Here is a 24,962-nt window from a genome sequence, read left to right on the forward strand (position 1 = left end):
TCTACTAGTATGGCCCCATTTTGATGAACTAAGGAAAGTATATTTACCAAAATATTTTCATGTAAACCATTGTACATTTAAGTTTAAACTATTACTGACCACTAGCAACATTGAAACCATAAGAAATCTTTATATGTACATATATCATGCTTTTATGCAAAGAAAATCAAGTTTGGAAATTATATGATTGTACCAATTACTCCTGTAATCATGATTGTACTATAGGCCTGTGGCCTCCTCTGTGCGTTGAATAAAGAAATTGAATATGAAGATGTCGTGAACAAACTTGGAACTGCACAACGTGAACCCCCTTATCTACATCTACACAAAATTTCAGCTAAATCCATCAAGCCAATTTGGAGATGTCGAAAATGTAAAATGTTTATGGATGACAGCATAAGCTTCCAGGCAAGGTGAGCTAAAAACTGGTGCATCTTGTGTGTTTGGAATAATGGTATACATGTCGCCATTTTACAAGTACAACAATTTTACCCTACTCTCCGAGCAAATACACACAAATTAATGATTAATTATTTGCACATGATAAAAAACAAATTTCCAATTCTTTTATTGATCAGTATAAGTATATTATATCCTTCAATTATATATCAGTGGTGTCTACGAGGTATTGTGAGGTGTGTCTATTGTATTGATGAGCTGATCACTTGCAGCATTGAGTTACAATCGATCCATCGCTGGCTTGTTAATATACAGGAATTTCCTGTCTCATCAAACAATCAAATTGTCCATGTAAAGTGACTCAAGGGAAAGAGAAAATGTATCTGGATCTAGTAATCCAGAGTTTCCGCATAACCAATTTTTAAAGAATTAAATGATCAAGGACTGACAGGAACCAGAGACCATATACCGTTATATGGTCTCTGCAGGAACTACCAAATTTGACATATTATTTTCTAGTAAAGCAGAAATTATGCCATGGTTTTCTAATTAGCCCAAGGTGCAGTGCCTTTTAACCATAAATAATAGCTGTATATTTTCTACATCTTGACAGAATATATATTTAAGTAAGAAAACTATATAGATCTAGAATCTAACGTAAAAAAGAAATTTAGTTTGAATCACTTTTCAGTACAAATTAGATCTAACCCCACTGCTCATGATACAAAAATGAACAAAATATATCAAAATCTACTATTTAATTACATATCTACAGATACATTTTTGTTATGAGAGTAGATCAGATTCAATTATTACATTTAAATCAATGCAGACATGGCTTTATAAAAAAAATGTAGGTCTAATGAAAATGCAAAGGAATTTTTTTGTAAACTTCAATCGCGGGTTTAAAACATGACCTAATCTGATTTTCTTCATTTTCTCATTGTCGATTTTTGCAATGTTTCACTTTTCTTCGAAAGTACAGAACAAACTAAAAAATATTTTCAAAAGTAAAATTATGCCTTACTTTTATTTTCCTAAAAGGTAATATTATTTAGATCTAGATCAACTAGACTAAAACATTTTGAAACAATTTCGTTTCTAAGCCCAAACAATAAGATGCAATCGGGTTACTCGCTTTCAATTCAATACTACAATGGCTTATAACACAGTTCCACTGTTTGCCCGATCTGTGACATTGACAACAAATTCCGAAAATGGTACCACGTGTTCTACAGGTGCCAATTTCCACACCGAAGAACTAATTATCCATCCGCTCGACCGTACTTAATAGCAAGGTAATATTGTTTGTTTTGTTTTACTCGATGGGCCAATTAATTGGTCGTGTATACACACACCACTTTGTCTGCAAACACAATACGTAATTAGTCGCGAGGTGGACCAGTAACGAAGGACTATTTTACCTGTCAATTTCATTTCCGGCTTTAGCACACTGAGCAGCGGAAGGATCTATTTTCTTCGGTAGCAAGATGGCTGCGACTTCACCATCAACTGGAAAAACAAATAACTTTGATCTTTTGCTTCAAGCAGGTAATATATTAATATTCTAAACTGACATTAGGTATCCCACATGACCTTGCCATCGATAAGTCATAACATGTATGTTCATTGACACAAAGATCAATTTGACGTTTTCTCTCGTCTGCCAGTTTCTCAAACCAGGAAGTGGCGAAAAATATATTTCTGCAATCGCTTCCTGTTGTTATTCGCCTGTCAGGTGGCCTACTATATCGTCATATTGTTGTCAAGGCGTACATATTTGATATATTGTGGACTTATCTTCCCAACATCACCGTAGAGCTGAATAAATATGTGCCAAATGTCAAATAGTCGTTGTTTTGGAAGGACCACTAAACAATGCGTATTCTATCCGCGAACACGGTAACACGTGTCTACATGCCAACAAGCCACACTCGGCTCTCCCTCTCTCTTTCTCTCGAGTGTCGATGGAAATGCTTTCGATAAAGATGTTTTCAGTATTATAAACAGTTTATCGTTGGACGAATAATGTTGTTCCTCTTGTTATGCTTTTTCCTGTTTATCAGAAATTAGGCTACTTGACAATAATTAGTTTTTGTGTGCCAAACAGATGACTGTGTGGATAACCCTTTTCATTCTCCCTGTATAATATAAAATACCTGCATTAGGATAAATGGTTCCTTCTGACAATTACTTGTTGCTGAGAAGGAAAGGAGCATGTGATTGAAGTGAAAATGTAAGAAATCACTTCTTTATTTTGTTCAAAAAATTTATAATACTTTCAAGGTATATTTTGTTGTTGTCCAAAAGTGACGTTTTAGAAAATCTTATTTAGATAATATCCCATATATTTGTTATATGTTGTGAATATTTTTCCTATTTTGTATATTTTCTGTCAAAAACAGTTAAATAGTGTTAAGTTTATTTGCTTCAGGGTGTGATATAGAATAATTTACTTGTTAGCTGCTGCTAATGAAAGATCCCTATTTCATTTGATTAAATTCATGTAATTGGATATTCAATGTCTTTCAGTAATCTCCTTAGAAATGGGCTAATTCAGTTGTAATGCTTAATGACCTGTTGCCAGCAAGCCAGTGGACACAACTGATTGCACGGGTCATTAGATACAAACAGTGGCACTAATTAGCCTTGAATAGTTTTGGGAATATTGTACCCTCTGAACATGATGACTCTTGCAATGATTTGACGGAGGAAGAAGACAACGTTATGTATGATTTTCAACAGATATTAGGAATCACCAGTGGTTTATGAATAATAGCTTTAGCCAAGTTCATTTATTATTATATATTTATAATTAAATATTTAGAATGAATGAATGAATGATATATATATATATATATTCACGTTAACCATGTATTAATACAAATATCTTTGTTTTAATTAATCAGTATGAACAGAGATACAGATAAGCAGTGTATTTGTGTAAAATACCCCCCAAAATATTCAAAACCCAATTACTTTCAATTAACTTGCATACAGAAACGCATGCATTAAATGAACAACTCAAATGTATAAAAAGAGCTTGCATAAATACCTAACGAAGTTTTGTCAGCATGTGTACAAAGGAGCTAATTTCTGAAACACAATTACGAGCTAATTTACTTTCCGAGTCAAGCCTATATATTTAGAACAATTATATACATATTTAAAATCTTAATATGTTCATTAATTTTGGGAAAACACCTATGGTGTGATGAATAGATGAGTGAAAAAATATTGGTTACCCAATGAAAAATGTAATAGCCCAATTAAAGTAGAAACCCTAGATTAAACACTCAATTGCTCAAAGGTTATCTGGAGCTCTGGTATGAATGATTATAAGCTTTGATCAAAAAGACCATATGTATAAGCAATATATTTACTTTCAGTACATTGTTAAAAGTGAATATTGCATGTGATGTTAACTACTTTCCAATGTCATGTATTTTGAGAAAGGGAATCCAAATGAGAGTCATCCTTAAAACAAATTATTGGAATAGGCAATGATAGTGCCTATATCGGCACATCAAAAATTTAAAGTTGCACAAGTCTGAAGGCCTGTATTGCAGTGCAGAACTGATTTGATACACTCTTTGTGAGAAACGACATTGTCATCTGCATATTTGGCAAATATACAGCCTCCGAAATACACACAAGTCTTGAGTTGACTCGATTGAGAGGACAAGAGAAAATCCAGTGATGGTAGTCCTCATTGGCTGGTTGCATTTGAGGACTATTATTCTGAACCAGTTCTCAATGCTTCAATTCAGCTAGAAATGGTACTGAATAAAACAAATAGTGAACAATTTTTTCGGCTACATGAATCGTCTGGACTACTGTAGTCTTGTAAAAAATACATTTCTAAGACTGATCTGTATGCATTTCAATTACTGACAGTGGGTGTTTTTTGAATTAAATCAAACTTACTTTGTGGTCAATAGAAATCCACAGACCCCCCCCCCCCCCCCCCGACTGTCTCCTAATATGTGTATTATTTTTTATGACCCTTCCCTTGAGACTGTCATATGATTTTGTGATTAAGTATGAAACATGGAAATGGCAGGTTTTTTTCAAACATTTTACATAAGGTGACATTTTTTTTATTTCTTGGTTTACGGATTTCAAACTTATTTGAAAAGTAAGGTAGACAAATTAAGAAAAAACAGCCAAAAAACCTCTCGGATTGTTTTACTTGACTTTTGCCCTAAAAAGTTTGGTAGGTATATAAAAAAATATTCTGGAGTAACAAAAGTAAAGGTCGGTGGTAATAAAAAAAGCCATACTTTTTATTTATTTATTTTTTCAACATTTGGACTTTGAAAGAGCGACGCATCAGTTAACCAAGAAATTAAAAAAAAATGTCAGGTAAACCCTGAGCAACCATAGACTGTTGAATCTAAATGAAGGAACTGTAGGTTCTTGAGCCAAGCTGATGTCAGCTATCTGAAACGATTCAGCTTCATTTCTTTTATCACCTTGTTTCCGAATTTTGATTCTTCATTCAACAGATTCGAGTTATTTCTCTAACTTAAACTATGTTATGGTTGATATATAATTTCTCTATGATATTGCATAATGATTCCGAGTTTCATCAGAACCGCACGTTCAGAATAGCATATGAATTCCTGACTCGAATGAACTGCAATAGTGTGATGTAATCCAAATGGTTTAGCAATGGAAATCCTCACAGAACACAGCTATTCCCGTGACAGTACACCCGTTTTGAACCTGTGTAGATCCGTGTTAGAACTGGTCTTCAGCAACCCATGCATGTTGTAAGAGATGACTAAGAGATGACTAACATGATCGGGTGGTAAGGCTTTGTGACTTGGTTGGAGCATGTCATCAAATCCCAATTGCGTAGATCGATGCTCATGATGTCAATAACTGGATTGTCTGGTCGTAAGAGGCGACTAACGGGATTCGGTGGTCAGGTTTGCTGACTTGGTTGATGCACGTCATCGTATCTCAATTGCTCATAATGTCAATCACTAGATTGTCTGGTCCAGACTCGATTATTTACAGACCGCTGTCATATGGCTTGAATATTGCTGAGTGCAACGTCAAAGTACAAACAAACAGACAGTAATGCACAGTATTGTTTTGTGAAAAGTATTGAAAACTGTCTGGAATGAACCACTTGTCAGTATTAGTACGCTCTCCATTTGGCATGGTTAGTCTCTGATGTACACTCAGCACTTATTACGATGTCTGTAAATTTAGGAAAGTTCATACAGCAAGACCACCAAAACTTTTGCAACAGGCAGTTCTGATTAAAGAGAAACAATCGAAATCATGTGAAGCAGGGATCTGCAGTTAGTATGCTCGACTTGTCCCACCCATGAAAATAAAGTGGCAGTCAAGCGGAAAAATATAATTTACTTGCCCTAGGGCAAGTATGAAAATCAGTGGTTTTAACTTTGAAACTTAGAAGATGCATCTTGCAGATGAAGTACCTGATTTTTCATTTATCTATTCTGCACATCTCGCATTAGCTGTTGCTTCAATTAATGAGGTGTTGTTATTAAAATAAATAACATTAAATTTTCCTTCATTTCTCTGATTTTGCAGGGCAAATTGAAATCAGGCTGGCAAAGTAGAATATTTAGTTTTGGTATTTGAACACCCCTATGAAGAGAGGTGGAAACTCTAAATATGTATATATAAACATATAGAATTCTGAAGGTTAACTCTAAAACCATGGTTACAAATTGGTTTCTGTATGTAAATCAAAAGTCTGCTAAACATGCTAAGATATTTCGTGTTAGGTCAAGTTACTTGTCACTTCCCATCTGAACAGTTAGACCTGTCACAAAGCCATAAATGCAAGAACTGTATGAACTGTGCCAATACTTTGAGATGTAAGCATCTACCGTTGCTCATGTCAGCCTAGACCTGAGGGAAAGTTGAATCAAGTTATCAGTACTATTGCTAATTTACTAGTACCCTTTTCATATGAACTTCTACCTCTCTCTGGGTAGCTACATTGCTGAATGAAAAATACCCCACTAGTACATACATGTTCTTGTGAAAAAACAGTTTGTCATTATATGAACTATAGAATGGAACAAGAGAAAAGGTTACCAGTTGGTTTAGTGTCATAGAAGGTGGCTAGTTGGTTCAGTCTCATAGGTGGTCAGTTTGTTCAGTGTCACAGAAGGTGGCCAGTTGGTTCAGTCTCACAGAGGTGGTCAGTTGGTTCAGTCTCACAGAAAGTGGCTGGTTGGTTCAGTCTCACAGAAGGTGGCCAGTTGGTTCAGTCTCACAGAAGGTGGCCAGTTGGTTCCGTGTCACAGAAGGTGGCCAGTTGGTTCAGTGTCACAGAAGGTGGCCAGTTGGTTCAATCTCACAGAAGGTGGCCAGTTGGTTCCGTGTCACAGAAGGTGACCAGTTGGTTCCGTGTCTCAGAAGGTGGCCAGTTGGTTCCGTGTCACAGAAGGTGGCCAGTTGGTTCAGTGTCAGAGAAGGTGGCCGTTTGGTTTAGTCTCAGAACGGGGTCAGTTGGTTCAGTGTCAGAGAAGGTGGCCAGTTGGTTCAGTGTCACAGGTGGCTGGTTGTTAGTTGGTTCAGTCTCACAGAAGGTGGCCAGTTGGTTCAGTGTCAGAGAAGGTGGCCAGTTGGTTCAGTGTCACAGGTTGTTGGTTGGTTCAGTCTCACAGAAGGTGGTTAGTTGGTTCAGTCTCACAGAAGGTGGTCAGTTGGTTCAGTCTCACAGACGGTTTTCGGTTGGTTTAGTCTCACAGAAGGTTGTCAGTTGGTTCAGTCTCACAGAAGGTTGTTGGTTGGTTAAGTCTCACAGAAGGTTGTCGGTTGGTTTAGTCTCACGGAAGGTTGTCGGTTGGTTCAGTCTCATAGGAGGTAGCCAGTTGGTTCAGTGTCACAGAAGGTGGCCAGTTGGTTCAGTCTCACAGAAGGTTTTCGGTTGGTTTAGTCTCACAGAAGGTTGTCAGTTGGTTCAGTCTCACAGAAGGTTGTTGGTTGGTTAAGTCTCACAGAAGGTTGTCGGTTGGTTTAGTCTCACGGAAGGTTGTCGGTTGGTTCAGTCTCATAGGAGGTAGCCAGTTGGTTCAGTCTCACAGAAGGTTGCCAGTTGGTTCAGTGTCACAGAAGGTTGCCAGTTGGTTCAATCTCACAGAAGGTTGCCAGTTGGTTCAGTGTCACAGAAGGTGGCCAGTTGGTTCAGTGTCACCCGGTGGCTGGTTGGTTCAGTGTCACAGAAGGAAGCCAGTTGGTTCAATCTCAGAGAAGGTTGCCAGTTGGTTCAGTCTCACAGAAGGTGGCTGGTTGGTTCAGTCTCACAGAAGGTGGCTGGTTGGTTCAGTGTCACAGAAGGTGGCTGGTTGGTTCAGTCTCACAGAAGGAAGCCAGTTGGTTCAGTCTCACAGACGGTGGCCAGTTGGTTCAGTCTCACAGAAGGTGGCTGGTTGGTTCAGTCTCACAGAAGGTGGCTGGTTGGTTCAGTGTCACAGAAGGTGGCCAGTTGGTTCAGTCTCACAGAAGGTGGCTGGTTGGTTCAGTCTCACAGAAGGTGGCTGGTTGGTTCAGTCTCACAGAAGGTGGCCAGTTGGTTCAGTCTCACAGAAGGTGGCTGGTTGGTTCAGTCTCACAGAAGGTGGCTGGTTGGTTTAGTGTCACAGAAGGTGGCCAGTTGGTTCAGTCTTACAGAAGGTGGTCAGTTGGTTCAGTCTCACAGAAGGTGGTCAGTTGGTTCAGTCTCACAGAAGGTGGTCAGTTGGTTCAGTGTCACAGAAGGTTTTCGGTTGGTTTAGTCTCACGGAAGGTGGTCAGTTGGTTCAGTGTCACAGAAGGTTTTCGGTTGGTTTAGTCTCACGGAAGGTGGCTGGTTGGTTCAGTCTCACAGAGGTGGTCAGTTGGTTCAGTGTCAGAGAAGTAGGGTTGCGACGAGTACCCGATAACGGGTCGGGTAGCATAGGACTCGAGTCTAATTTTCAGGACTCGAGTACCTGTTCAGGGGAGATAACTCTAATCACCTTTCGTAACTCGTAAGTCACTTCAAAATGGACGACAAAGCGGACAAATGTTCAAATGTTTTAGGTAAGCCATGCAGGCATTTAATAAAAAACATAATACCTTAGAATAGATCAATAGATGTTTGATGACCTTTTATTCGCAAAAGCATTACGAACAAGTGGTACAACATTGAACTACGGGTACTCGAGTCCGGTTGGGGTATTGTCTGCCGGGTACTCGAGTTCAGTTTTCGTACCCGGTCGTAACCCTACAGAGAAGGTGGCCAGTTGGTTCAGTGTCACAGAAGGAAGCCAGTTGGTTCAGTCTCACAGAAGGTAGCCAGTTGGTTCAGTGTCACAGAAGGTGGCCAGTTGGTTCAGTCTCACAGAAGGTGGCCAGTTGGTTCAGTCTCACAGAAGGTTGTCAGTTGGTTCAGTTTCATAGGAGGTAGCCAGTTGGTTTAGTCACACAGAAGGTTGTCGGTTGGTTTAGTCTCACAGAAGGTTGTCAGTTGGTTCAGTCTCACAGAAGGTTGTCGGTTGGTTCACTCTCACAGAAGGTTGTCGGTTGGTATAGTCTCACAGAAGGTTGACAGTTGGTTCAGTCTCACAGGAGGTGGTTGGTTGGTTCAGTCTCACAGGAGGTTTTCAGTTGGTTTAGTCTCACAGAAAGTGGTCGGTTGGTTCAGTCTCGCAGAAGGTTTTCGGTTGGTTTAGTCTCACAGAAGGTTGTCAGTTGGTTCACTCTCACAGAAGGTTGTCGGTTGGTTTAGTCTCACAGAAGGTTGTCGGTTGGTTCAGTCTCACAGGAGGTGGTTGGTTGGTTCAGTCTCACAGAAGGTTGTCAGTTGGTTTAGTCTCACAGAAAGTGGTCGGTTGGTTCAGTCTCGCAGAAGGTTGTCGGTTGGTTTAGTCTCACAGAAGGTTGACAGTTTCGTTCAGTCTCACAGAAGGTTGTCAGTTGGTTTAGTCTCACAGAAAGTGGTCGGTTGGTTCAGTCTCACAGAAAGTGGTCGGTTGGTTCAGTCTCGCAGAAGGTTTTCGGTTGGTTTAGTCTCACAGAAGGTTGTCAGTTGGTTCACTCTCACAGAAGGTTGTCGGTTGGTTTAGTCTCACAGAAGGTTGTTGGTTGGTTCAGTCTGGCAGAAGGTTTTCGGTTGGTTTAGTCTCACAGAAGGTTGTCGGTTGGTTCAGTCTGGCAGAAGGTTTTTGGTTGGTTTAGTCTCACAGAAGGTTTTTGGTTGGTTTAGTCTCACAGAAGGTTGTCGGTTGGTTCAGTCTGGCAGAAGGTTTTCGGTTGGTTTAGTCTCACAGAAGGTTGTCGGTTGGTTTAGTCTCACAGAAGGTTGTCGGTTGGTTCAGTCTCACAGAAGGTTGTAGGTTGGTTCAGTCTCGCAGAGGGTTTTTGGTTGGTTTAGTATCACAGAAGGTTGTTGGTTGGTTCAGTCTGGCAGAAGGTTTTCGGTTGGTTTAGTCTCACAGAAGGTTGTTGGTTGGTTCAGTCTGGCAGAAGGTTTTCGGTTGGTTTAGTCTCACAGAAGGTTGTTGGTTGGTTTAGTCTCACAGAAGGTTGTCGGTTGGTTCAGTCTCACAGAAGGTTGTAGGTTGGTTCAGTCTCGCAGAGGGTTTTTGGTTGGTTTAGTATCACAGAAGGTTGTTGGTTGGTTTAGTCTTACAGAAGGTTGTCAGTTGGTTCAGTCTCACAGAAGGTTGTCGGTTGGTTTAGTCTCACAGAAGGTTGTTGGTTGGTTTAGTCTCATAGGAGGTTGTCGGTTGGTTTAGTCTCACAGAAGGTTGTTGGTTGGTTCAGTCTCACAGAAGGTTGTTAGTTGGTTCAGTGTCACAGAAGGTGGTCGGTTGGTTTAGTCTCACAGAAGGTTGTCGGTTGGTTCAGTCTCATAGGAGGTAGCCAGTTGGTTGGTTCAGTTTAACAGGTGGTCAGTAGAATGTAGGTTGTCACTGCCAGTAGATTCATTCTCATGGAAGGTGGTCAGTAGCATGAAGGTTGTCCCCTCTCTCAGAAGGTGACCAGTAGAACGTAGGTGTCGCTGCCTTCTACGAGGATGGTTGAGTCTCACAGGAAGCTTGACTTTACCCTGTGCATCAGTATAATTTCTTAGCTGATACTCTTTAAAATGTGTGTGTGTTTTGCTGTGTACTGTATCTAGTGACAACTAAGATAGAAAAGTGTACTTTTCCATCTGCCACAAAACAAAAACAATTAGTCATTACTGGCTCATGTTCCTCAGAGCTAGTAATTATTTCTTCCTAGTTATACTACAAGCCCATATGTCTAATGAAGCTTTCATGTTAATTACTAACACTGTCTGGCTGCAGTCTGGCACTCATGGACTGGCAGACAGTTTCTCCTCGCAATTCTGATTATGTTGGTAAAAAGTGTTGGATGACTATTGGCTCCGCTGTAGTATTTGATGGGTTGGTTAGCTGCTTTGTGTGGTGGAGGTTATTACAAACACAGATCTGCATCACACTTGCTTTGGCAGAAACTGATGCAAATATTTTTAAAGTCATGTAAACCTAATTTCACCTGTGTGGTTTCTGAATAATCAGTAGCTAAGAATAATTTGATGCACAAATACCAACCATAGTGAAACCAGGGTTTTATCTAGTATTCCAAACTCAGTGCCCTTGGCCGGCAAATTGGGGAAAATTCATTATTTTGTTCAAATTTGCTATTTTTTAAAGATATCTCATTCAGTGCAATAATGGAAAACTGAGCATTAAGGCATCTTCTCCTTCATTGGTCCTGCTGACAAAGAAATACAAGTCACCTCAGGGGTAGAAACTAACATGTTTAGTCGACTTGTCATTACAATGATAACATACAGTGTTCCCTTGCTACTGCGCTCTTCAATATAGCGCCAACTCGGTTATAGCGTGCGGTAAAGCATGGCTCCCAAAATTTACAAACATAAACTCAAGTTTTCCAATGACACAATGTTTTCCCCCATCTGAGAAAACATTATCAGCTGATCATAGCAAAACCCTTAAAAATGGCAAAATACTACTCGTCCTTATGATACCTTAACTGTTGGGCAGTTTGGTAAGGACCACAGGACTAGTGCCAATTTCTAATGCTGCACATTTTAATAGCTGTAACTTTAGTTGTTAGAATATAACAGGGATAGAGATTTTGTACTGACTCTATTGTTGTAACTAATTATAGAAAGCAAGACAGAATTGCTTAGTGCAAAATTACTCACAGTAGTTTGCAGGTTTAGTGGGAATAAATACCGGTCTGGCTGATATCTAAGCAAGTTTAGTAAATGAATACCACACTAGAAAACAACCCATTGAATTTGGAGTTGATTTTGTGCAGGGAATAAACTTTTGTCCAAAGCATTTTCAGTAGCCTAATATTTTAAAAGTCCTAAGGAAAATAACATAGATATTGTTCTGATAATTTTCTGAATTCTACTATCACTGGTTCAGGAAACACACATAAAATGCAGGCCATTTTGATTGAAGATTGATGGCCAAACTGTTTCATGTCAGAAGCAGAGTTATCTCCCTTTGACCTGATGTCCATTGACAGTTATCAAATTAATTTCAGGCTGTGGTGAAATAAAGATTCTTTTGCAAACCAGATGACGGTATTTCTGTGTTTTTATTTAATTATGTTGAATGATATGCATTACTTGTATTAAAATATGTTCTTCTTTCAGGAATTTAATTTATTCCAGAGATAATAGTTGTTATTTCCAGAATTCCATCGAGAAACTTCAATATTGGTCAGTGTATAACTATCCCACACAAATCTCAACGTGTAAATGTACTTTGACAGTTAAGATCCTCTAAGGCTTTGTTTGCTTTGAAATTGAAGTGTGTAACCAGACCATTGCATCTGTAACTCCTGGGAAAAAAATCGTAGGTTAATGTTGTGGAACAGATTTTTGGTTACATCAGGTGATGACAGCTGAATCATGTTAATGTGGGACAAAAGCCCAAGCTGTTATATCCATCAGTTCGTTATATCCATCAGTTCGTTATGAACGTTGTTTACGGTATCATGCGCACAGACAAAGAATCGTGGTCTGGGGTAACCTGAATTCAAACCAATCTTGTTGAAACCTGATATTTAGTCGAATATGATCCCTCTCAGGGTATGATTCTGAGGACACCTCCATGGAAAGTCACCTCAGGTGAACCCTGATCCAACCAATATTGACATCCCAATTCAAAAAAGGTCTGGGTTCTTGAGCCAATCAGCTGTCCACTTTCTAAAATGATTCATCTTAACTTTTTTCCATCTTTTGTAACAATAATTTAGGTCTTCAGCAACCCATGCTTGCCGTAAAAGGTGACTATGCTTGTCGTAAGAGGCGACTAACAGGATTGGGTGGTCAGGCTTGCTGGCTTGGTTGATGCATGTCATCGTATCCCAATTGCATCGATGTCAATCACTGGATTGTCTGGTCCAGACTTGATTATTTACAGACCGCCATCATATGGCTGGAATATTGCTGAGTGCGGCGTTAAACAACAACAAACCAACCAACCAATAACTTAAAACCCTCAATGCTTATGAGCTGATTTGAAAGTCACCTAAGGCGACCTATGGCGGTGTCCTCTGAGTTTCATGCAGAGAAGTATAGTATCTGAGTTAAAGGTGTGGTTTTGAAGGTTTGGGGATTCAAAACTATCAGGATTCTTGGTAAGCTAAATCACCTTAGGGTCTCAGGCCTGGTGAGAAGTGGCACTTGCGGACCCAAACATGAAGACATTCTATTCTTGGTCTTCTGTCATAAAATTTTTGTACTGGTTCATATGCTGTTCCCTGTTGAAAGGATATAGCAGAATTAACCCACACCAGTGATGATACATCTTGAAACCAGTTGTATGGCCTAACATAATGTATAGCACTTAACACCGAGTCTCCAGGCCTTTTCACTGTACACATCTTTGCACTGGTGAACACCAGCTTGCCCTTGCATGAGGAAAAGCTGTAACATGCATCACTGGACAGGAGGGTCCCACAGTTTCCTGCATGAACAAGATGGATGTTATCCCTCATATTACCTGGCTGGTATTGAATAAAAGGATGACATTTTTTACCAGGTCCCAGTTCCTCCATTGTTTGAGCACAGCAGTACTGAAACTATTAATAGTTGCATTGGTGTCACAGCTTTTAAGGATTAACTTTTCGAGATTGAAATCTTTTAGGTAGCTGCTGATGTTCAAGTCATGCTCACTCATCCATGTCCTATGTTGATTTAGAATCTTAGCTATATCTTTATGCCGTCCTCTGAAATAGTCTGTGGTTCACTGCACTCTTGCGGCAGACGTACAGTAATTTGTTTCAAACGCGAACCTGTATCTGATACTTGAAAAATATATACCCTGCACATTTGTCATCTTGCTCCAGGATAACGACCTGACACGGACATCTGTGACATCTAATTTAGGACCTATTACCTGGGAGCAGGTGTTAATTGCAATTAGCCTGCTATCCTGATGTGTATTCATGAGTACATTGATGGGGTGTTGTTTCAGTGCACTGCCTGGGGTGACAGAAATGTTCTTAAGACACAGTGGTAGTACTTGACTAGACTAGGTGAGTGTCATTGACACCCTTTCTTTTGGCTGTTTGCTACCAATGGGGGCAGCACTTTGTTGCTATTGTTTGTATATCATCAGGATTTCCTTGAGGGAAGATACAGATGTTTTCAGGATGAGGAACTAGTCGCTGATAATTCTTGTTCATTATTTGATATGACGTTATACAACTTCTGGGATAAGGATGATTGGGACTCTGACTTATCAACATATTTAATTTTCAAACAAGCATTTTACTTTACAGCTCCTTTAAATCCTTTGTAAAGATAAAACAAATCCTTTGCTAGTCCTTGTATTGTTCACTTTTATCCAGGCGGACCCAGGTGAATGATGCGAGGAGTAACATGTTATCAATGTTCAAAGAAAAGTTGCTTTAAAAAATTGTTACGTCTACCTTTGTTTTAACGATGATGGTGTCAATGTACAAAAGCTTGTAGCAATAAAGGGGTGGTGGGGTAGCCGAGTGGTTTAGGTGTTCGCTCGTCACGCCGAAGGCCTGGGTTTGATTCCCCACATGGGTAAATTATGTGAAGCCAATTTCTGGTACTGCCCGCCGTGATATTGCTGCAATAGTGCTACAAGTGGTGTAAAACTCACTCACTTGGAACAATAAAGTCGTCCATGTGGGGTTTGAATTAATGCAAGACTGGGTCACAATGTTAGTAAGGTTTCAAATTATTCAGTTACTATGAACACATTATGAACCGTTATGACTTGTTATACCTTTAAGTGTCATTTAAGAAGCTATAGCAACAATGACGACAGATTTGAATCAGCAAGTGAGTCAAATAAAATTTTGTTTGGTCTCGTAAGAGCAGTTAATAAAATTCCATAAAACACAACATTGTTCCAGAGATGATGCCAAGAGCCATGTTTTGGCTAGTAGACTTGAAGGTTTTGGCCAAAGACTGCTAGCGCCTATATTGAAACATCGTTGCGTATTGCTGAATTCCATGAGTAAACCCTGTCTTCAGTGACGTTCAGTCCGATTCGTCACAGGGAGTTTACATATAGAAATGACTGTCATGTTATAGTCTGTGTGATTCCCAGTATGTTTGAATAAATCACAATAGATAGATGAGCTGTTTGCTGTATTGCGGTGGTGGTTGATCCTCTCCAGGGAGGCTGTTGGACAGGATCTATTTGTGTCACTGACTTGTGTTGAGGGCTGCAGTCTGTGATCAATTGCAAGTTGCAGAGTCAGAAATAACTGCCGATCAATAGATTAAGGTAGGATGCCTACCAAGTGGCGTTCGCTCGGCTGGCGGAGGTCTTGTTTAACTGTAGGAGCACCCCGTGCTTGTGTGTTGTTTGGCACAGGCAGCATCCCTTGAATGACAAATCTTGCAGCGTCCATGTGATCACTGTCTAAACATTGAAACAACAGGTTAAAGACAGTTTCCAAAGTGCGGGTCAGTTGGTACAGTGCGATTTGCCTGACTCTAAGTTCAGGAAGTGATAGACACACGAAGCCTACCGAGGAAAAGGTTTTGTGGAGGGTGCACATGGTGCATGAGATGGCGGGGAGGGACAAGGGGAATGGGCTTGTTGGTCCCCAGGGACTAAGGGAGGTGGTACACAGTGTAGTCAAACATGTATGTGCAACCTGTGATCTATTTTATCCACTGCTTGTGTTGAATACTTGAGATTGTGGGATGATGAAATGGCAGTTGTTGCCGGATATGTAGCCATGGTGTAGGATGTTAGTTGTGTGAGATAGTGGCGAAGTGGGGATGTGGTAGATCTACTGACTTCCTATATCCACACAAGGCTGATTGTCATTCCTCATGAGAACTTCCAATGGGTGTGTTTGAGTGAAGGATTGATTGTTCAATTGTACATGGTCATCTATTAGTAATATTAATCCTAGAAAAATTGTATGTACTTTATGAACATGAAGTATTATGTCCCAATAGTTTTACATTCCATTGTGATGAATAAATTGATGCCAAAAGGCTTATTCAATTAGACAGCTCAACTTGATACATGATGAATTTAATGAATAAATTTTGTCCCTGAATTGTTTTAAAAAATCACACATCATATATATTTCATATTTACCTTGTAAGTTTACTTAATTAACAGTAAAAATATGTTTATTTGACAGTTGATTGAATATGATCAGATAGATTTGAGCTTTTTTATAGCTTCATTTCATATTAGTTCCATATCATGCATATGTGGAAAGGAACTGTCCTCCCATGCTAAATTATAATGTAGCTTTGAATACAAGTCTCTCCAACCCCCCGCCCGTCCGTCCGCACCTAGCCATGCCACATCACCAGTGGAACTTCCATATACTGCTGAATAAGCATTATAACACTGACTGCCTCTGTCTGCAACCAGGGGTTATTCCCGGCAATGCAGATTCTGCACTACTTAAGGAGATTACCTGATTTATAAAGCTTAGCCGTAATATCACATCTGGGTCAATAGAATCATTGTGGGTCTTGTAGGAAATACTCAGTGTGGTTGACTTTCCTCATGACCTCCATTACGTATTAATTACAACGTAAAAAGCTGATAATTTATTTAGATTATTTGAAATGCCCTGGGCTGGCGATATTGAGAATATGCCGGAGACTGATCTACTGTTACAGGGTTACATATCAGTTCATTTTCTAGGACATTGCTGATTGTTTGTTGTCCAAATTGTTTTGAGAGTTTTATTCAAATTTGGTAGTGGTATTGAAGTATGTGCTATGAAAATCTGACAATGTCGTGATACTGTCCTGATGCCATTTCTCTCTAGCAATATCACCAAGTTGTGTCTGATAGTTCAGATAATCATTGTTACTACATTACTACATGTGGGCTAATAGACTTTCATAAGGTTCCGAAATATAGTTATACATGTATAAGGCTAAATAAACACCAAGCTGTAGATAAGCTGCGTATTTGGGTAAAATACACTTAAAATAAACTGAAATATGCAGACGAATCAAATCCCTAGAGTCTCAAACACGCATCAAAAATGATGAAAACGCTATTGAAATGAAACTAGAGTATATTATTTTTTTATTTCTACTGTTAGCTGGTCCAGACTTGATTATTTACAGATTATTTATACCTGGAATGTTGCAGAGTACAGCATTAATAAACAGCATTAATGAAGGATACTGTTTGTGATAATTTTTGCAGTAATGCTATAACAGTCAGGTAATGTACCGGTACTTATCAGGTGCTGTTCTTGCTGCGATTCAAATTAGGACTTTGCTCAATGTCAAATCCTGATAGAACAATAGAACATACCGTATTCGACGTAAGAAGCGCCCAGGGCGCTCTCAAAATTAGAAATAGGGGGTTCTTATTAGAATATTATTTTGGTGAAAAACAACAGAGTTGAAAGAGAAATTTCGTGGTTTATGCTGACAGCATGAAATGTTTATATACGACATACATATTTTTCCAGAATTTAATTGCCGATAATTAAGGGTGCATACAACACATGAGTGCGTTTTATACGCGAATAAATAAGTCTTGTGTACATTGATCAATCCGAAGGGGTGCTAACTGGGATCGTTCACTAGACAATATATTAGCAAATATCGCTGTGGGTGCTTATTAGAGCGGGGCGCTTATTACCTCGAATACGGTATGTCAGTATCATGCATCTGTTTGTATAAGGACACAAATATTGATTTGCTAGTATGGATTATTTTTGTATATAATATAATGTGTATGTATGCAAACACTATAAGCCCACTATTAAGTGAAACTTGCTTGTGATAGCAGCTGCTTCTATGAAGTTTGCCTGTAGCATATTATGCCAGTTCAATGATTGTGCAATTAATGTATTCTACACCCACTATATGCAGCCTCATGCTCTTTTACCTACGATCTTTCCGTGCTTGTGCGATGTTCATCCCACCTGTAGAGGAAGTTATGATTGCAGTTGTCAGTAAAAGGCAAAGGAAGTAGATGGCGCTGTGGGATTTCCGTGACCAGCACGGATGATAATAAAACAGTCAGCTGAGTAACAAACACACCAGGGCCCACTTGCACAAAGCGATCTTAGCTCTAAGATGATCGTAACTCCCATACTTTAGCATAGGCTTACAATAGTCTTAGTGCTAAGATCGCTTTGTGCAAGTGGGCCCAGATCAAGAGAGAAGTAACAGTCGATGATTATGTCTCTCATAATTTGTCTGTTGAGGTTTTATCAAGCTTTTGAAAATATTCTTTCAGCAAATTTCAACTTAATATTTGTCTACTTATGTGCAAGTTTAAGGAGGGTCATTGTACTCAACTGTGTGGATTGTTGCTATCAATCATTGGTTTGCCTAGACCAGGTTCTGTACAGTCCACCTTTATAAATTTTATAACTGAAATATTGCTTACTGGGTAAAACAATACACTTGCTCACAATAATTCGTTGTGACATTGTCATTACATTGGTGTTTTGACCTCAGTGTTCCTTCTACAATAGGCAATGTGTATAAATGTCACCAGCTCCGCAGACAAGGTTCCAAGGATGAATTGTTTTCATTAAATGAGTGTCCTATATTGGATGATTACCAGATTTGATCATTCTTTGGGCTACATTGATAAGAACTGTAATGCAACACTTGCAGTACCTTGTACTGCTGATAATTATTATTTTTAACTTTTTGTGTTTCTGTGATTGAGCTGTGGAGAGCTTATGTTCGCGGTCACTGGTCTCAATCTGTGATATATGGCTAGTTATTATACTGTTTTGTCGACAGTTTTTATAAATATTGTATAACTTGTTCATGTCACATTATGGCTGAAATATTGCCAACATGACTTTAATAAAACTCACTCACTCACTCACTCATCTGGAGCAGTGATGACTGTGACATAAAACAACACTCAAATATTTATGAAACATTTCTTACGGACATTATTTATTGAAAAGTGGATATAAGGAAATGCTCTCATAATCTCAAGTAGCTCTGTTCGATAATCTGATATATGTTTGATATGAGGATAATGTTGGAAAGATGATGTCAAGTCCATGGTCGTCCAAGGTCACTCAAGTACATTGGAACAAGGAACTTCCGCCCACCCTGTGTTCCTCTTCTGGCGGAATACTGCCCCAGTCTGGAAATCTAATTAGCCAATGTTAGTGACACTTGTAGTTCCATGTAGTTATGATTGTTCTCAATGGTTATCTCTGTTCTGGCTCTATTATTCTGCCCTTATCCACAGCTGATAAGACATCGTGACATAGGATTGGATGTTTGCTGGCAGATCTTTGACACAGGGATGGACTAGTCCTAAATAGTTGTGTTAAAAGTGGGTCATGTCCAGTAACTGCAGTTTATGAAATTAGTGAGTGAGTAAATATAAGTTGCATCAGCAGTATTGCAGCTGTTTGCGGCTAATATGTAATTACTAATTAGTACCCGGATCTTGACGAGCATGACAGACTTCAAGTAGGATCATAGTATTTAATGAGCTTATGTCATGTGTGTTTTAAGGCATTGTTTATAAAATTTACATTTTCAGCTCACCATTATTGCTTTTAATGTGAATCATTTAAACTATAATAAGTAGAAAACTAATTAGGCATGAATGATAAGGACTGGAAAAAGATTTGTTCAAGGCATCAGGATCGTTTATATTTTCAACCATGTTAACTGTTGTTGTTGCAAATAGATATTTTATTACCACTGTTCAGTTGCAGTTGAACCAGTGCATTGAAACTGTTTGCTTGTGTTATTAAGAGTATCATATGACAGATGTTATACAATGCCACTTTCCTGTCAAAGACTTTGTTATGTTTCTTACTGTAAAAGGAAACGGTAGTTAAGTATTTGTAGTATGAGTTCTGTAGCCTCAGACAAGCAGAAAGGCCATTATTTGGAACCCTGTGCTTCTGTACATATGGTGTATCAGTTCTGGAATGGTCGTTAGGTAGTTCTAGGTACTGACTGGATGGTTGGCACATGGTGCTCCAATTTGTCGACTGCTACGGTGTATCTATTATTGGCGTGACTACAGCTAGCTGGTAATGTTTACTTGAGTGTCATCAGATAGCCGAGTAAGTGGGATACGAGAGTGGGATACGGAGGTAGATGCATGGGAAGGCAGCGGTGGCAATGGTGTGCAGCATGTTTGCGTCATCAGCCGCATATGTGGCATTTCCTTCTTCCCTTGTCCTTCAGTTTCATGGGGAGCAGGAAATAGGTACCGCACTTCCAAGGAACAAACTCACAGGAAGCGGCAATACAGCTATGAAATGTCGCCAGCAAAAGGTCATCCCGGGTAACTGGCGTTAATTCAGATGGTGTAGCTGATCCTGGATGGCAGTTGGTGTTGAAATCCCCTGACATTTTAGTCTTGAAATAAATGATTCATGTCATGGCCACTCAATTTTCTGTTGAACGTTCAGTTGGTGCTTATTCCCGGTTGATGGTTTTCTAAGTGACGGCTTCTCGATAGATAAGAAGTGTGTGTGGTAGTTAGTTTTATCTTTGGTCTTTCTGAATAGTGCATTAATTTGAGAAATCAATATATTGAGTGCTTAATGAGCAGGATATTCTTGTAAAAAGACTTAGATAAAAGTAATAAGCTGATGGATATCTAATTATCTTTGTATTTTTATAAAAGTATTGATTTCTTTATATATTTCAAAATGTTCCATCATTAATGAGGATTTAGGTAGTGTATGCAATATATTACGGATACTACAATATGTCCCATGGACCACTTATAAGTCATATGAACTTTCTGTGATTGGATGGTGTCAGGGTGTGACTTTGTTGATTGTTTTATGGTACCTGACGGTCTGGATTGATACTATTGCTGTCAACTTCTGCTTTGTAATATCCTGACATAGCTTGCAGAACAAGATAGGATCTGTTATAGTGCTGATTGTGGCATAAAACAACCTTCACCCGAATATTCATTCTTTGTACAAACTAACAACTAAGTTCTGGATGTCAAAGTACAGTTTTGTAAATACAAATACCGTATTCGACATAATAAGCGCCCCGCTCTAATAAGCGCCCACGGCGATATTTGCTAATATATTGGCAAGTGAACAATCCCAATTAGCATTCCTTCCGATTGATCAATGTACACAAGACTTATTTATTCGTGTATAATACGCACTCGTGTGTTATATGCACCCTTAATTATGGGCAATTAAATTCTTGAAAAATATATCTCTCGTATATAAACAGTTCAGGCCGTCAGCATAAACCACGAAATGTATCTTTCAACTCTGTTTTTTTCCACCAAACTAATATTCCAATAAGAGCCCCCTATTTCTAATTTTGAGAGCGCCCTGGGCGCTAATAACGTCGAATACGGTAGCTGTTCTAGCTTTGAGGACTGTTGGATGGAAAGAGTATAATATAACTTGCACTGATAGCGTAGTAAGCAGCGGGATGGCATTGGATGTCACTGAGTGGAACTCGCAATGTGTGCTGCAATTGAAGCACCTATCCTGGATGTTGTGTAATCTGGTGCAGCTTATTGATAGACCACGCTTTTGATACGATGCAGGTAGCATCACTACGATGCTTTTAGTGATTCCTTCACATGTAGCATATAAATCGGAAATGGAGTGACCTGTAGTTATCACGCAAATAAATCCTGCTCATTTTACTTAATATTTTTGTTGTTTGACACCGCACTCAGAAATATTCCAGCAATATCACAGCGGCCTTTAAAAAAGCCGAGTCTGGGCCAGACAATCCAGTGATCGATATTGTGTGCTATGATCCATGCTGTTGGGACACGCTACCTACCAATTCACCGAGTCGGGAGCCTCTTGCGGCCAGCTTGGGGTCCAATTCAGACTGGATTGTCTGGACCAGACTCGATTATTTACAGACTGCCGTCATATAGCTGGAATATTGCTGAGTGCGGCGTTAAACAACAAACCAACCAACCAACCAATTCTCACCCGGAATGCGCATTGGAGTAGGGAGAGTTGTATGGCGTAATGGTAACAGTGTTCACAGGTCAAAGGCTCTGGTTCGATGTGTGAAGTCAATTTATGGTATCCTCCCGCAAGATATCGATGGAATATGTTTGTAAAAGCTGTGTAAAACCCTATTCTCTCTATCACTGTATAGTTCAGATGTGAGAAAATGTGTTATTTCATTGTCTTTTTACAGTTTTGAACATGTTAAACCTGTAAAATTTCTAAGCTTATGTACTGGAAGTTGTCTGCCTTTGAAAGCTCATAAAGTTAAGAACTCGAACATTGATCTATGAGTTTTTATAATGCATTAGGACCCCCAGTCAGAAATGTAGTTTAATCAGCTCATTTTGTTTAGTTATCCAACCCCTAACCTTGTGTTTACCTGGCCCCAGATCGACCCAGTCCTCCCTTCCTGTCTCATCACATGGGCAATAATACTGGTTACTACCCAGCTGTGATGACCTTGACAGGTGATGCGGGGTGACTGACCCACATCCTATTGATTCCTACCGATTCCACAGAACCAGGGCCATAATTACTGAGTCAGTCAGTCTGAGTTGACACATGCCACGCTGTTGTGCTTGTCACTGCCACCGCTGCTGTTGCTACAGCCAGAAGCACAGATGAATTGATGTGTCAATGAGAAGTGTAGGATTTGGTTTCTTGATGTTCTAAAAGTAGATTTGATTTTTTTTTTGCTTTCAAAAAACGGTTAATGGTCTTAATTTGGGGTATTTTAAAGTAGATTTTTGTTACGAGGGGGTGGTGCGAAATTGATAAAACCTAGCCTTTTGCAACATGTGTACAGGCACATGGAGAAATGGAAGTGTTCTCCCTGTCACAGGGATTACTGCTGTTGTGGTAGGCGAGTGGATTGTGCGTTAGCTCAAGCCACATGGTCCTAGCTCGCTGCCCTACTCACGGAAAATATGTGAACAATTGATCATAATGGTTGCAGTAATGTAAAACACCTTTTGGCTCATGCCAGATGCGACTAAATAACTGCAATTGACTTCAAATACTACCCTTCATAATATTCCAAAATTTATGCAGTTTCATTTGCATTGTTGCTTATTTGTTTCCCTTCTTTTCCTCTCCCCCATGTTTGTAGTGTGTTGACGCAAGCAGGTTTGTTTACGAGCACAGACTGAATCAAGGCCTCTGACGCAAGTGTTTATGCTCCACAGCAAGTTTCCATAGTGGAAAGTAGGTCATGCAGTCATTACTACCTGAGAGACTTGATGGGGTGATTGTACTATAAACCGATTGCGTGGGATTTAGTAGTCACGACACAGCTTCCAAACACAGCATTTCCTCCCTCCCCTTCGCGCATCACTACCCCCACTCAATAACAGGTTTTTTCCCTGCCTCTTCATGTATGCAATCCTGGACCTAGACAAGAGAACCAGTGGAACAGGTTTCGATTGACCGGCCACAGTATTTCCTTGTATTGAGCTAGGTCAGAGGATTAGGGACTGACCTCACTGTTCATCGCAGCCTCAGGCTGATAGGAGGAGTTGGTTGATAGCTCTCTCTGTCAGAGATAACAGTGTGAAAGCCAGCTAGGTCAGGTGATTGGATTGATACACGTCTATGTGTGAGTGTGTATGTGCTCAATTTGCTGTTAGTCAGCGTGCTCAGCGAGCTCTACTCATCCAGACAACGCTGTCCTCAGCAGCTCATTCACAGCTCAACCCCTCCACATCTCCGCCACTACACATCTACAGTACACAGGGTTAGACTGCAGCCAGCTAAATACAGCCCTATGCAGACTCAGATTAGCATCACAAGTGCGTGCCGCCACTGCGGCCACCACTAGTCACATGACCGGCTGTACGACACTCGGCAAATAGAACACAGGCAGTATTGAGGCTGTACTTCCTCCAACGCTGAAAGGGTGCACACATATTTGAGTGCCTTGCCCCACTTCCGATCTAGTGCGGAGAGAAGCGGTGTGCTGTGACGCTGCCAGCCAGTCAGGACAGTGAGAGGCTTTCTCACTCAGCCTGCTAGGACAGATAGACAGTCGAGTCTGCCTAGTACACACGGAGATAGCTACATGCTGACATGGTCGGTATCTGGTAGCTCAGTATAACTGGACATACATAGGTTCAGGGAGTGGTGGACAGTACTGTGTTTTACATTAGTGAGTGACTGGATTACCCTTCTACACAACCACCAACATGCTCAAGTTATCCATTCCACCTGTTGATCCTTCATGTCATGATAGACTTGGTCTACACGGCACGACAGCTTTCTCCCCGTTTTCCATGCACATGATGGACCCTGTGTTAGACCTGTCCATGAGGAAATCACGTCACGATTCCTCGGACGAGGTCTCCAGCCAGGACAGTGACCAGGATCGTATGAGTGAGCAGGGGAGTCCAGGACAGTACCCCACGGGAGGGACTTACAAGAAACATCTCCTGAAGCGATACTGTAAGTCATGTTTGTTCTCACTCACATGTTTGGTCATTAATTTATGTCCATGTTGACGGTGAGGACTTTTTCACATTCAAGAGAATCTGCTTCTTGGCTGTAATCATTTATCTGATTGACACTGTCATGTTTATTTTTTAGAATTTTAATTATTTTTTTGTGTAATTTTCCACTCAATTTGAACTTTTTTTTCACCTTGAGATATGTCATGAAATGATATTTCAGAGTATAACTTTCTGGGATACTTAAATTGATAGTTGCTAGTTCTAAGTTTTTTTAGATATTAGTCCTATAGTATATATCTCTGAACATGACACATTTGAAAAAAGGATAGTTACGAGATGTAAGTTTTTACATTATATGTAAGTACATGATACTATGGATGTACAAATAGTAGATAAAGAATCAATGCTGCTATTGTGCAGCAAAACCGAGTCCTGACTCAATCTATTGATTTCAATATTGTCAGCTGGCTGCACTCACTTTGTGTTTGATCAGTTTCTTCTTAGTCACCTTACACACACTTTATCACAATCCTTTCTACTGAATTGTCCAACTCTGATTGACAATGTGGAATAAATTCAACTCATACAGTTAGACGTTTCATAAGTTGAATCAGTCTGCTAATTCTGTGTCAGTGGACTGTGGACATGTTATGTGATTTGACTATTTTAGCT

The 24,962-nt window shown here is 39.7% G+C and overlaps 1 protein-coding gene across 4 annotated transcripts in view; it reads left to right on the plus strand.

Annotated features, from left to right (window-relative positions):
- The window catches only part of LOC124144161 (ETS-related transcription factor Elf-2-like), a 131,636-nt gene that overhangs the window by 85,598 nt on the left and 21,076 nt on the right, over positions 1-24,962 (plus strand). The window contains exon 1 of one of the 4 annotated variants that reach the window (XM_048387544.1): positions 23,368-24,285. The exons of the other annotated variants lie outside the window; for them this stretch is intronic. Coding sequence (XP_048243501.1) covers positions 24,030-24,285 — 256 coding nt within the window. The 5' untranslated portion in view covers positions 23,368-24,029. Of the gene's footprint in view, positions 1-23,367; positions 24,286-24,962 lie in introns of those variants that run through there. 4 annotated transcript variants of the gene reach the window in all.

Source organism: Haliotis rufescens, unplaced genomic scaffold (assembly GCF_023055435.1).
Source record: "Haliotis rufescens isolate VD_foot unplaced genomic scaffold, xgHalRufe1.0.p SCAF_7, whole genome shotgun sequence".
Classification (NCBI taxonomy): domain Eukaryota; kingdom Metazoa; phylum Mollusca; class Gastropoda; order Lepetellida; family Haliotidae; genus Haliotis; species Haliotis rufescens.